We start from the raw sequence: 14,633 nt of genomic DNA on the forward strand, positions 1-14,633 counted from the left end.
TGGAAAACCAAACTGAAGAACAACACAGAAATTAATTTGAAAAACACACCTCCATGTTTATTCATGAGTTATACAAGATACGATACATTAGAGTATGTACAAAAGTCTCAACAATGAAATATCAAAAGAGAAAATAATACAAATATTTTAATCTTTCTTCCAATAAAAACCTGCATCGTGTCTTATTGCAAGCCAGCTTCTTCAGACTGGCATTACGCTTCAAGTCAGCCACTGGGTGTCTCTTATGAAAGGTCATATTTATAAAATGTGGTGTGAGGTTATTTTGAAATCCGGCAAGCATGTATAGGTTATCTAAGAGAAGTAATGCCAGCATGCCTGTAGAGGTATGCAGTATGTGCAAGGACATTTGTGAGCACTCTGTGCCAGTGTGCAGCTATCGACATAGTTTGAATGTATACGTTGCTGACAATGAACAGACCATAATCAGTTTTTCTCTTCTGCATCTACAACAGTTCCAAAAAACCAAAAATATCCCTTTGCACTCAAAACATTTAAACCGCTGTCTCAAGCTTTAATACCCGTTCAGCATGCAGTTACAATCAGACTCATAAACTTCAGTTCCAGAGGAGCGTTCGCCCTAAATCTGACGGCCTTCGCTGTTATCGCGCCACATCTTAAACTTACAAAACTGAGCTGTAACAAAGACAATTGAACCCCTCGCTTCATAAACGCGCCGATCAAGATGCAGAAACCTTTTAAAGTCCGGCAGTAATAACACAAAATCCCAGTGTGTTGCATACCGGCAGCATGCGTGCTCATGCACTCTGCAGCTACTGGAGTTGCATGCAGCTGTGCGGTACGCATTCAGCCTGTTCCTCCAGCTCAGGGCAGGGGGTTCCAGCGTTGGCTGGTCGTAAGAGGATGTAACGTGTGCGGTGGCGGACGCCGCCCCTGGAGCAGGGACCCAGACACAAACCCCAAGACGACCAGAGCGACACTTCACAGTCCAATGGCGTTGCTGAGAAAGAGATGAGGAAAATATAAGAGACAGCCAAAAAGGTGTAGAAGTACTGCGATTTACCAAAGACGCAACTATGCTGTGAGTTTCCTGTAGCATTTAAATGGACTGAGTGCATTCCCATTTTATACTATGATTTAACCAACCAAATACTCATTAAATCACATTTCTATTTATTCAGTAGAGACATAGACTGCTAACCTACTTAAATCGTCATTAGATGTGACTAAATGAACCATAATGTAACTTCAATGCAATGAAAAACACAATAAAACCACATTATGTGTCTCTTTGATTACCTGTGCTCTCCTATCCAATCATTCGCATCGATATTTGGCCTTTCAGCATTAAATGTGTCCAGTGGTCATACCTGAGAAGCGGCGGGGACTGATAGAGTTGGGCAGAATGTGGTTGGACATCGCGGTTTGATGGTCACGTGATCTGCTCTGTCGCGTGATCCTTATGCTGGCAATCGGTGGAAGATCCTTCAAGCGTGGATAGTAGAAGGAGTTGGCCGGGTGGTTTGGAAACTGAGAGGTGATCTGGAGAAGTCAACAAAGAGCGGTGAGGTATATCTCATCAGGAGAGCCAGCAGATTCTCAAGACAACTTTGAATGGACAATAGCCCACTTTCAGACACATGCTGGGAAAAGATAGATGGTCCGTTACGCAAGAGAGCCTTCTTAACTGAAAAAACAACTTCATGTCAGACGTGAGGCCTGCCAAGCAATAACTTAAGTGAAGGAATGATATCCCTTAAGCATGCTGCAAAGTTCTAAAAATAAAAATAAGACAATACAAAAATGTACCTAGAACGTAGAGAAGTGTCAGGTTATGAGCACATAATGTACTAGTCCACACTGGAAGCATTCCTACCTTTGTGATGTTTTCTGGAGGGCTGGTGGGGAAGTTGGGAGAGGAGAAAGTGAATCCACTGTCTGTGCCGGCATCATAAGGGTGGAGGTCAACCGTCACTTCCTGTTTCCACTGGTTGCCCTCACAAAGATTTAGGCTGTCCACACCAACAAACCAGTCAGGGCTGGGGATCACCTTCACCATCAGGGACAGCTGTTGATACAAGAGACACTGTTAAGTGAATATTTAAGCTTATAGGCCAGAACTAGTTTTAATCGGTCAAGTCATCAGTTCATAAGCAGATTTAAACTGAGTGGCAAAGCTATAAAATACTTTAATATTGACAGCATGGATGTCTTTGTGTCGGTGTCAGGGTGGAAAAGCTAACTTACAGGGCCCTGTGGGAAAAAATAAATGCCACCTAAACCTAAAAGGTGGCAGCAAGAACTGCAATCAAGCATTTGTAATAATTGGCAATAGGTCTTTCAGATTACTGGGGCTCACCATCTTTGCAGAATTGTTTTAATACAACCCTAGTAAGCGGTCTGTTTATGGTCATCCCAAAGCATCTCCACCAGATTTAACTCCAGACTTTGATTAGGCCACTCCAAAACCTTTCTGTTCATTTTTCAGTCATTCAGAGGTCGGTTTGGATAGCATTTTTCACTTCGTTCATAAACAAAATCATTGTACTTGGGTTTGACTAATGAAATGTGCATGATGATCTAAAACATGTAAGTGCAACAAATATGCAAAAAAAAAGAAAAAAGAAAGAAATCAGGAAGGGGCCAGATACGTTTGAATGAATTGTTCATTATTTTGATTTATTTTCACCCTGCAAAGCATCAGCAGCATTTTGTGTTCAGTCACTATTCTCAGATGTCAGACTATGACGGTGAGCATTTTCCTTTTAACATCAGCGATGATGAAAATGCAGTCACATTAATCATTAATTAGTAGTCTAACTCACTATAGCACAAATGTTACACTCAATCCTCTGTTATTATTTCTGTGGTTACAATCAAAAGTCTAACTGTGGAATTCTGGATGAGAAAAGGCTGACCGAAGGCTGTTTGGGGAAGAAAAGACAAACAATCCATAAAAAACAATAAATCTGATCCCATCAGCACAGCAATATTTTGTTATAATGCTTCTTGTCTTTTAGTACAGTCTAAACCGTAATTATGTGGACAGCCAAGCTCTTTTTGTTCATCAGGCTCTGTGCTTTAGAGCATCCACTTTGTTCTAAAGTAATGCTAAAAACATCCCAGCTTTAATATGTAATAGACGTGATATACTTATATTTCCAAATTACAGGGCCCAGATTTTCGGGGGTTCAACAGCAGTTGGACATTTGGCTACCAAGTGTGTTACATTTAAACATTAGAATATGTACTAAAGATTTTAGACTGACAAAAAGTGCTTGTCAATATAAGTAAACAACATGGTCTTCCAGAGGGATCAGAGATAGTTGGCTTGACAGATCAACAGACAGGCATGCACGCAGTAACACTCTCAGAAATAAGCTTACAGTATAAGCCCATTTTTGTCCTGATAGGTATTATCTACACGAAGTTATCGCCTAAGCAACATTACTGGACCTTAAGGCAGCTTTTCAGGGGCCAAAGAGAGTACATATTTTCACTTTTAGGGTTTGTGAGGCAGATTATGTTCAGTTTCTTTAGTATCCAAGTCCTTTAATGTAATCAATTAGATTATGTTCACCTGTGACTCATTTTCTCTCCAGGCGTTTCTGCTCTGCTTCAATCTTCCGTCCGTGTATTTATAGTGCTGCCTTCCCTCTACTGTCAATGTCACTGTTAACTTTACACAATACAAGTTGCTGTTCTCTGGTTTTTAGTGTCTTCTAGCCCCAGGGAGTTTTTACTATTCATTGACTTTGTTTCTGTTTCCCCGTGTCTGCATGTTGGGTCTTTCTTCACCACACACTAACACCTAAACTTGTAAAACCTAAACTTGGGCTCTCTGTGTTAAAGTGGATACATGTGACTGTCCAAATGCTCACTGCGTGAACTATATTACAGGAATCATTCTGGAGAACTATAAATGCATTAAGAATGACATCACGCTTAAAAACACAGCTGATCTCAGGATTTATAGCTCTAAAACTTATAAATGCATGTGAGCTCATGAGCTCACTCAGTTTCCTGTGCAGGTTTAGATTGTGTGTTCTCTGTGATGGATGTTTCCTGAGTGCCAGTGACCTCATACAGGAAGTGGCCTGGAGGTCAGCACACACCGAGTTCACAGATGACCAGAAAAAAGCACATCTGAAAACGCCTTCTCACTCAAGGGCCGATATTTGAGGACCTTGGCTAAGCTGCTCAGTCTCAGGGAGGGATTGCTGGGCATGGCTGGCTTTTGATGGATAGGAAAGGGTGGCCTGGAGGATGAGGGGGAAAGAGCTGGAACAGAAATCAAACTAGTCAAAAGAGACTCAGACAGGAGAGTAGCTAGAGTCAGCATGACACATGAGGTCTGTTTCTTGGCTGTAATTCATGCCAGAGAACAGAAAAAAACAAATCAGAGGTCGCACTCTTGCTTTTATGAATCTACTCATCCACTCTTTCCTTTCTTCCTCCCTTTATTCTGCAAACACCGCTCCTTCATCATCCTCTTTTTTCAGCCTCCTCTGAAACAGCGGCTTTTCCAAGAAATCATTCCGCTCTATCCATCGGGCCACTCAGCAAGGATGTCTTCTCAGGGGTATTGCTCGTCAGCAACTTCATCAGTCCGCGGATGTTTTGCAACGCACGGGCCAGGAAGTGTCTCCAAAGCATAGACGGTTTCAAATCTCCCATGACCCCTCTCACTTTTTTCCCCAACCCATCAAAACAAACAGCATAGTCATCCCTGAAAGCATGCGACTCTGTCACCTGAATTCTTGCTCTCAAAAAGCCCTGAATTTCCCAACGGGGCTTATTCGTTGTAATCTGTCTGTTTTAAATTACACACCAAGAGCAGAAGAGTCATGAGCAGTGGAGATGGAAATCATATGTGTTTGGGATTTTTTTTGCTTTTTAGGTCACTGAGTATGAATGTTTTGGTTGTTTGGAAGAGAAAGGATGGTATTTATAAATGAGCGTGCGGGAGAAACAGACAGAGAAGCACAATAGCAGACTGAACAGACGACAGCTTCACATCATTCACGTGTGCTCAGCACAAAACCGCCGATGTCATGCTTTCCTTTGCTGTTCAGCCCACAGGTCTAAAAACAGACCATTTGAAAGCAGCCACAGGCATCATATACCTAGATGACAAGCTGCTAAGCTGCTGTCCATGACTCGTACTTACCAACGATGCCCTCCGACCAGGTTGTTTATGATTTTTTTAAGGTCCTCGGGTTCAAGCAGTGCTACAGGCAATAAACAAATGTAGGTCACCAGACTTTCAGGCAGACACACACCTATTCCTACAAGCTCCAGTAAAATGTCCACCCTCTCCTCTACACCTTTTTCCTTCTTGTTCATCAGCTGCGTATGGCTGACTCATAAAGGGGTTATTTTATTTCGAGTTGTAACTTTTCCACATGGCCATGCCTCAAATCCTTTGCCTTTGTTTAAGGCCCGGCTCCTAAATTTAACCCGAGCCTCAACAAAGAGTCCAACCGTGCCTTTTGCTCCCGCACTCGGTCACCATTCAAGATACGCAGCGCTATCCAGCAATGAGTAAAGCCACAACCTTAAATATGGCTCATGTGGGACCACAGCGGTTATCCTCCACAGCTGGTTCTTTAGTGCAACAGTTTCACATTGTGTTTCCTTAGAAAAGGATTTTCCCTGCTAAGCTGCAGTACAGGAAATCTGACACAGAAGAAAAGAAAAGATTGCAAAAAAAAAAATCTTGGTAAACATTTACTTAATTTGGTTCACTCGGGTGGCTGAAGTCACATGAAGATGTTCTGATCACCTGGGATCACTTTAAGGTTGAGCACACGGGTAAAATGATCAAAGCAACCATTAAATGTTGGTGTAGAAGAGGCATGGGAGCATATGTTATTATTCTTGTCTGCTTCCAAAATATGGAGCCAGTTGACGGCTTAAAGCAGGTAAACTGTTAGCAAAAGTTATCTACAAAAGCAGCTGACATTTTCTTGTCTTTATTGGACCATGGGCGAAGTGTAAAAACGGTGTGCTGCTCTTTATATAGTGGGTGTCATCTAGTTGTTATATATTTAATTTCATCATCACATGAAGACAGATTCCAGATTCCACTCGCTATATCGTAACGTTTGCTGTACCAATTTATCAAACTTCTTATCTAACGCTAAGAAAACAGGCAAATGTGTTTCCAGAAACAGCTCCCTGTGCTGCGCGTCATCATGGGTCCGCAGCAGACAGAGCACAGACCTTGCAGGATGGATGTGGGCGTTTGTGGCTGCAGAGCTGAAGCACTTCAGCTAAACATAGGCTGATTGGATAGTGGAAAGAAGTGGTGAAGTGTTTAATCAGAGCAGATGAACGTGGATGTTATGGGGAGGCTGGTCACCAGATGACGGAATAGGTTTAGCCCAGCAGATGGTTTGTGTGACTTACTGCGTCTGAGTATTTATGAAGGTAAATTTGTGCCTACCAGTGAACTCCGGGGATGAATAAGCATCTCTGTGGAGCTGTGCCCGATGCCGTTGGGGATGCCAGCCGTTCGGTACATGGCGCCGACCACGCGCTTCTTCCTGGCCTCCTTGGCTGTCTTCATCAGCTCCACCGTCACTCCGAGTTCAGCGAAGCTCTGAACCCCTGCACTGGCTGGAGCGCCCTCCTCCCATAGCCGAAAATGACGATTATGGCTGACCGCTAAAGAGAGAAAAGAAATTGAAGAAAGAGGAGATGACAGGAGTAAGATGCTTATTCACTGGAATGCATATCAATGTCAGCGAAGCACCACAGAGCCTCGGCCAGACGATGAGATCATTTCCACCAGTGGAGCCTGCATGTATTTCTATGGCTTTCTCCTCCTTCCTGCACTTAAGCATTTAATTCTAAAGGAATTGCCCACATGCATGTCTTTGGCAATATTGCAAGGTTACAGTTACGTCTTTTCTCCATCTATCACTGAAGAAACCACAACACTGCTGCCAGGAGGTAGGTCAGGAACTCGGATTGGCAGCCAGATGGTGGATAAAATAATAAATTCATAACTTTTACTCTTGCTTATCTGATACGTCGGGTCCGTGAGCATTTGCCTCACATTCCTATGTTTTGTTGTGGCTATCTATGAAATCGCTTTGAATGGAGACACTGATTTAGGCTGAACTGTTTGTACCACAGCTTCTGGTGCTACGTTGTTGAATCCCACAGAGCTACTGGCCTGGGCCGGTGGTTTTAAGGGCAAAGTAAGGTTAGCCAGAAACACGTTGACAAATGCTCTGATGGTTCTGCCTTACCTCACTTTTCAGACCCGCGTACAGACGCACGCACGCCAACGCATTTAAGTTAAAACGCCGAGCCACACACACACATGATCTGCCCAGCACACTTCACACACTATCTTGTTTCTTTCCAAACTGCGATTACTTCATGCTTAATTACATTACCATCCTAACAAACTTCCCACAAGCATCATTGAAACTTGATAACCCATCACGTTTGAGCCCTATCAAGACATTAAATCCCATTTCCCTCTAATTCTCTTGAGTATTTGTTTTTGGCTATGACAAACTCCATTCCTCCTTTATTCTGTTGGCCGTCAGACCTTCTTCAGGTTGTTTTTTTGTGCGGTGACAGATTTCATCCCCAGTTTTCTTTGTGTCCCCCTGCTGCAGACTCTGAGGCTACTGAGGTCTTTGTTTTTCTTTTCATGTGACAAAGTCCAATCCCCGGTGCCCAGCACCCTGGAACATTAAAAGCCATTATGGGTGTGTCAGAATCTCTGATGCCTCTGTCTATATGGAGTAAGTAGGACATCATCCTCTGGCAAAGCAGTCGAGCACCAATGGGAGACCTGGAAACCAGACAAAGCTGCAGCCACCACGCAGCAGTCCAAGACGCCGCACACACAGATGTGCAGACATCTGCCATCCATCCATCCACAATGTTTGTTTTTTGCTTTTTTTAAAAGAGGGAGAATATAAGGTTGTATCTGGTTCTGCTTCTCCTCCTCCTGGCTCCGAGGTGAGTGGTCTGACCCCACCACACCCCAACTATCATCACCCACCTTCAGCAGCCCCAAACTCACCACTCCAGTCTTTACCGCCAACACTGTGGTAAACCAGCGGAAATGTGGGAAGGAGAGTAGGACTGACTCGAAGAAATAGAGAAATATTAAAGATACGGCTGAAGAGAAGTTAGAGAAACAAAGAGAAACGCTACCATCTGGGAGCGTTTAGGTTGTTTTTCTTGTTGCTCTCAACTTTTTGCTGTTTTGCTCATTAACATCTCTAACCTCTTTTTGTATGCAGTTGTGCATGAAGCTCCTTGATGAGGAACAAAAAATAAATAAACTGCCCTTGGGTGAAGCAGAAGTTGCTTCAGTGTGACTGCTCGTCCAAAATGTCCTTAAGTCTCACTGTGAATGTGATTTGTGCATTTTGATTGGCTCACCTGTTACACAAAAGCTTTACATCGGTAAACTTTTAACTGCTGAAAATAAATGAAAAAAAAAATACTGTGACTCTTTGCTGCTGTTGCGAATCTGAAGTCATAGTGCACATGCAATGGATTATCAGGTGTCACAGTAAAAATTTCCATTTAACATGGATGATTTTCCAGTAACCTGTGTTTCCACCCCCATGGGTCTTTCTCACCTATGAGTTTGGACCACTGTGCAGGGGGTCGGAACAGTGGATACTGCTTTGGGAAAGCCTGAGGGCTCCAGTGACCAGTAAAGACCAGGATGTAGGAAGCAGGGCTCTTGGCTGTGCATTCTGTCCCAATGAGCGGTCGCAAAGGCCCAGCAAATGTGAAGCCAAGCTTCACAAGTACGAGAAGGAGCTGCTGCAGCCAGCCACAGGTCAGGTGCTCTGATGACATCATCTGCAAGAAATGGAGAAATGAAAAAAAAAAAAAAACATTAAAGTCTTTCTCCTTGCTCTGTGCACAATCATTGTAAAAAGAAATAAATAAATCACTGTGGCAAATGGCATGAACAAAAAGCTGCTGAACAAGTCTACCATAAACTCTGTGACATATAATCTTTGTACGTGGGCAAGTAAATGAAAAGATCGCAAGACGAACATTTAGGAAACCAAACCCAGACAATCCCGGAAAATCAGTATGAGTGGGGAAATTCCATATCCCAGCCCTGATATCAAAACACAGCCTTTTTATCAAAGACCAAAGCCCGATGAACTCCCTGACCCTTAGGCTTCCTATTAAAGAAACTCTCCCATTTCTTTGGTCGGGCCAAGAGACTTCTGACAAAAAGCCAATTTCTGGCTACAGGGAAAACATCACGTTGTAATGTCTGCTGTAGACGCCGCCTTTAAATAAAACAACATCTCTGAGGATGGATACAAATTTCTGTCTGCTCTACTGATCTCACCGACTGACCATCCACTGACCACCAGCTGCTGACTCAGACTCACACTCTATTAAGAGGCAGAGGGGCGACGGGGGCATGACAATTGCTCAAAATGCATTTCAGCTCCATAGGTCACAGTCTAGAACCCCCCATTTGTTTTGAACTCTTTGTGATTTTTACATTCATGAGAACAATATTATTGGGAAATCCACAGAAATTCTGGTGAAAATGCTTTTAGTTGAATTTATTTTTAAATTTGTGGTGTTTTGTTTTTCTGTTTTTTTAATGAGTCTACCGTTGTGGAGAGATAATTTGTTATCTCTAACAAAGTAGCCAACAAAGTAGTCACTACATCCGTCCTCTCAATTTTCTGTTTTATAGCAACAATAACATTATTTACTTTGTTGGAGTGTTGGCCTGGTATTTACTGTCATTGGACGAGCAGAAGAAAATGGATGGCTGTGAATTATAAACTCTCTCCACCACAACTACTTCTATGTTGCATACTGAGGGTAAACAAGTAGTGTTGTTTTTACTTTGTTTTTTAAGATTATTACAAAAAATCTCAGCTCAACTTGCAACTTTGCAATCAAACCAACTATAAAAACCAGATAAACTGCTGGGACAGCTGTTCATTAGCAGAAGTACAGAATCGGCCAATCACAGGGCAAGAATTCTGTGCATTTCTGTGCAGACATAAAATAGAAAGGCAAAATTAAAATTGACTTTAATAACTACTTGTTACAACCAAGGTATGCAGAAGAGCAACTCTGAACCTTGAAGCTGAAAAGCTACAGCAGCAGAAAACCAAATTGGGTGCCGATTTTGTCAACTAAGAACAGGAAGTCGAGGATAAAATTCATAGAGCTCACCAATACTGAACAACAGCAAACTGGAAAAATGTCCCAATTTCTGCTGCAGCTTTCAAAAGGTAGAGTCAGAATCTGGTGTAAATAACATGAAAGCATGGAACCATCCTGCTCTGTATCAACAGTTCAGGCTGGCTGTGGCTGGCAGCCTTTGGGCTCCTTCATACCAACTGAGCATTGCTGTTGATCATGTCCATCTGGGTGCTTCCAGCCATGTCACAAAGCTCAAATCATCTCCAAATGGTTTCTTGAACATGACAATGAGTTCACTGTATTCAAATGGCCTCCACAGTCACCAGTTCTCAATTCAATAGAGAAACTTTGGGATGTGGTGCAACAGGAGATGTACAGCCAACAAATCTGCAGCAACTCTGTGATGCTGTTGTGTCAACATGGATCAAAATCTCTGAGGAACGTTACCAGCACCTTGTTGTATTTGTGCCATGAAGAATTAAGGTACTTCTGGGGGCAAAACAGAGTCCAACCAGGTACTAGCAAGTAATAAAGTAGCCAGTACACAAAAAGGAAAGACACACAGGGGCAGTGCATTAAAAACTTGAGCAATTGCAAAGGTGGGAAACACACAAGGGCAGGAAGCGGAGGATTAGGAAGCGGATTCTCACAGTGAAGAGGACAGCATTTGTGTTTGCTGCCAGCTTTCAAAGGTAGCTGTAATGACAGAATTTTGAGCAACTGGCATAGCCTTACTGTTGAACTCTTAATGGCAAAGAAAGCGTCCCACTGTCAGAAGAGTTAAAGAAGACGAGCAAGAAGAGCGGCAGAAAATCAGTAGTTGGATTCAGAAGGAAATTCACAGCCTCGGGACCCAAGAGGATTCAAAAGCAATTATTAGCTGGCATTATTTCTCCTAAATGAAAGAACAACCCTGCAGTGCTGTGTGTCATAGTGTGCACGTACCAATTTACATCTAAATTTGCTCCAGATCTGGCTTTTTGATTCCACTTTCAAAATGTGATCTTACAATTATTCCCAAATACCGTCCTAATCCAAAATTGGCACCTAGATTAGATGGGCCCAAAGTCATCGACATGCTTCGCTGAGTCGAGCATTTCAAGGGAAAATACACAAAATGACATCACCTCACTTATTGTGTTTTATTTGCAGATCCTTTAGCTCCGTCTCCAGTGTGTAACTTCGAGGCAGATCTTTTTTTCCGTTTGTGTGATACAGAAAGGGAGAGTGGCATTTGTGTGAGTTACTATAGTATAACTAAAACTCCAAGCAGCTGCAGAATGCAGACAGTTAAATTTGGGCAAGTCAAAAACACACACATGTGTATGTAACACCCCCCCCCACACACACACACACACACACACACACACACACACACACACACACACACACACACACACACACACACACACACACACACACACAACACTCATGTCCACATTGTCAGTGAAGTCTATTTTCAGGGGTCAGATAGTATTACTCCTCCAATATAGCTGCAAAACTCCAACTCTGACACTTTTCTGACCGCGTCCTCGCAGCGTGTTTTATCCATTCCCCGTCTCCATTAAATGTCTCCACTGCACTGTTTAACTGCCAGCTGTAAAAAATACCCCACATATGGTGACACACAGAGGTCCCAATTGATCGTGCAGCTCAGTCATCAGATCACCTCACTGACTGCTGCAGCTTGGCTGGAGTCAGATGAAGCTTCAGGATGAGAAGTATGGGTCTCCTTCCAGAGAGTAACTTCAGCTTCTTATCTTATCTTTGTGACTGAAGCTTGTGTGTGGAAATTCATGACCTGGACCCTGCAGGCTTTAAAATCACCATGTGAACTTGGTAACTGTGACTGTCCTGTCTGCTCTCTCCACTATGTTTATTAGAGAAAAGGAGGTGCAAACACTTACTTAAACACTCTGGACATATATGATCTTTTATTCTGAAATGATTTGTTTCTGATCAACTCTGACCTGCTCTACAGTGAGACTGGTTTATTTGACCCTCTTACGCTCCTTTTGAATTCATCCCATTGACCCCGTAACACACTAAAGAGACATTTCTTGAATTCCCACATGGACACGGTGAGCTTTATCGGTTAGCACGCAGAAACACTACCAGCTGATGCGTGCTGCTGCAACACACGCAGAGATAATAGCTTCTTTTTTTTTTAAAAATACACATAAAAGACACAAAAACTGTCAAACACGCAGTTACATGCACGCACACAATTTAGATGTGCACTCACCAGTCGGCACAGACAGACAAACACAGCGGTGTTTCTGTCAGGCACGAGACACAATAAAACAAGGGGATGTGGCGCAGAGTCAAACTTAAGCAGCTGCCGCCCTCCGGGCACATTTACTGTGCAATTAAAGTGGCTTCAAGCAGAGATAATACACACATTCACCTCAGCTCATACACAAAGGCATTCGGTTATGAACACAAAAGCACAGATTTGTTCACGCAGCCAGAGGTACGTTTGTTTTTAACAAGAAAATGGAAAGGGGATAATTTGCTTTTGTGGCCAAGATTTTTCATGAAAATCTTTTACGGGGCAACGGCCGGTTTAGGAGTTTGTGTCGAGAAGGGAGACACATCAGTCTGTCTTAAATTAGCCTACTTCTGTGCAACCATTTCATTCATTCGTGCATACAAAGAGAAAACGCAGCGAGATGTGCATCACATCGACGGCAGGTCTGAAACTTTAACTGCTTCTCGTGTAGCTGGAAGGGAAATTATGATACCTGGTACAAAAGAAAAGTGAGGAGGCACTGCCTGAGTTTGGCTTTCCTGACGATATGGATTTATAATATGAAAAAAGAAGAACTAAAAATCAGCTGTGAAACAGAAAAATCTAGTCGAATCATTCCTGCAAGGGAAGAGTTCAGTGATGGGAAATTGATTCATCTCTTTATTTACTTGAATATTTCAATCACTGCCACTTAACACAAATCTGCTACATTTCAGAGAGAATAGTGTAATTATTAGATACTTTACTAGCTAGTAGCAAGATCACAAATTCGTTTTGTGTACAACCAACCTTCAGTCTGGGCTTTTTAAATGCATGCAGTATAACATAACGCTGAATTTGCAGAATTAGATACTTTCAATTGAAATTTGATGTGTCATATGATTATATTACATTATATTTCAGAGGCAATAATGACAAGGTTAAAATTATACATTTACTTAAGCAAGATTTTCCATTAAAGTGGGTATTTGGGTTAAACTCACCCAGGCTTTCTGTGCAGTGAATGAATGAAGTGTGTGTTCCCTACCTGTGCTGGATTATCAGTGACAGAGAGAAGCTGCAGCAGACTCACAGAGAGGGTACAGCTCCACTTGCTCCCTATTGTAACCGGTTTTCTGGTGCAGCCTTATCAACCTTTATCCCTCGGTTGCCCGTCTTTATCTCTTTCCAAATTTCTCTCCTCCTCCCTTCTCCGTATCTCCTCATGTTACCCTCCTCTTTCTCTCTTCCTTTCTCCTGCTTTCTCCTGCTTTCTCCTCCCCCTCCTCGTTTTTTTTCCCTTTTCCTCCCCCTACTTCTCCTTGTATGGAAAGGCAGTTAACAGCCTCACTCCTCTCCCCTCTTTTCTCCCTCTTAGCCTCTCTCTCTATTCTTTCAGTGGCTGTGTAAATTCAACAGGCACATTGCTGACAAGGTAATCAACACCACCTTGGCCTCTCTCCCTCTCGTCATACCCCGTTCAGCTCTATGTATTATCTTGCCCCCGTTTTTCAGCTCAAGCTGTCAGACTTGAGAGGTGTAGAGTTGCTGAATAATGGCAGTAAATTAGAAAGAGAAAGAAGCGGGGCTTCATGCACAGACATGCAACCTGGATAACAGATGAGCTCAGTCTGGACAGAAGCATGGGCTTTTATTTCTGCAGTGAATGCACTGATTGGACACCGCAGATAACCAAAGAGTTTAAAGTGGTTCCTGTCTACTTTTTTTCCCACCCCTTTCAAATAGTTCTCCTGTCCTGTGGCCTATCCATCTGTGATCTCAGTTGAGGAACCCCATTTCCTCAGGTCAGAGTGTCTAAGTATGTGTGTGTATATGAGAGAGTGAAAGAGACGTGTGGCCACCAGGTCCCACAGCTGGTAGACACATGGACGACCAGGGAGGTTTCTGTTGCCGGCCGCCACAAACTTATCAACGTGTCAGAGGCTGAAACTAAATAAGACTGTTTGTACGCGGTGCAACAAAGCAGCCTACGTTTCATCAAAACACACACCCTGCTTGGGCTCAGTGTGGACCGAGCCTTGCCACTCTCAAGACATGTGCTATCAGCTTGACCTGGCAAACATCAGCCAGAGCAAGAAGAAAACAGGCAGCCACGTCACTATATAGCCCTAAACCTTCCTGGAATAAGAAGGGATGAAGAGGCGAGGGCAGAGGAAGAGTGGGGTTAGATGTGGATCGGGTAACAATTTGGACTTTGTGTCCCGCAGCTATAAACAATCACGCAAAC

At 43.0% G+C, this 14,633-nt stretch overlaps 1 protein-coding gene across 2 annotated transcripts; it reads right to left on the bottom strand.

Moving 5' to 3' along the window:
* Positions 1-31: 31 nt before the first annotated feature.
* spon2a (spondin 2a, extracellular matrix protein) lies at positions 32-13,643 on the bottom strand. Of its 2 annotated transcripts, none has more exons than XM_005921185.2 (6): positions 13,479-13,643; positions 8,598-8,826; positions 6,428-6,648; positions 1,856-2,047; positions 1,350-1,521; positions 32-979 (listed from the first exon to the last, which is right to left on the bottom strand). In XM_005921185.2, exons 2-6 carry the CDS (start codon positions 8,824-8,826, stop codon positions 792-794), a joined length of 1,002 nt encoding a protein of 333 aa, XP_005921247.1. In that variant the 5' UTR covers positions 13,479-13,643; the 3' UTR covers positions 32-791. The 2 variants fall into 2 exon arrangements, with proteins under 2 accessions (XP_005921247.1, XP_005921246.1); XM_005921184.2 differs by having other exon boundaries at positions 13,434-13,642.
* Between the last annotated feature and the right edge of the window lie 990 nt (positions 13,644-14,633).

This window comes from Haplochromis burtoni, unplaced genomic scaffold, assembly GCF_018398535.1.
Source record: "Haplochromis burtoni strain Fernald_Lab_line unplaced genomic scaffold, NCSU_Asbu1 Contig_10, whole genome shotgun sequence".
Lineage (NCBI taxonomy): Eukaryota > Metazoa > Chordata > Actinopteri > Cichliformes > Cichlidae > Haplochromis > Haplochromis burtoni.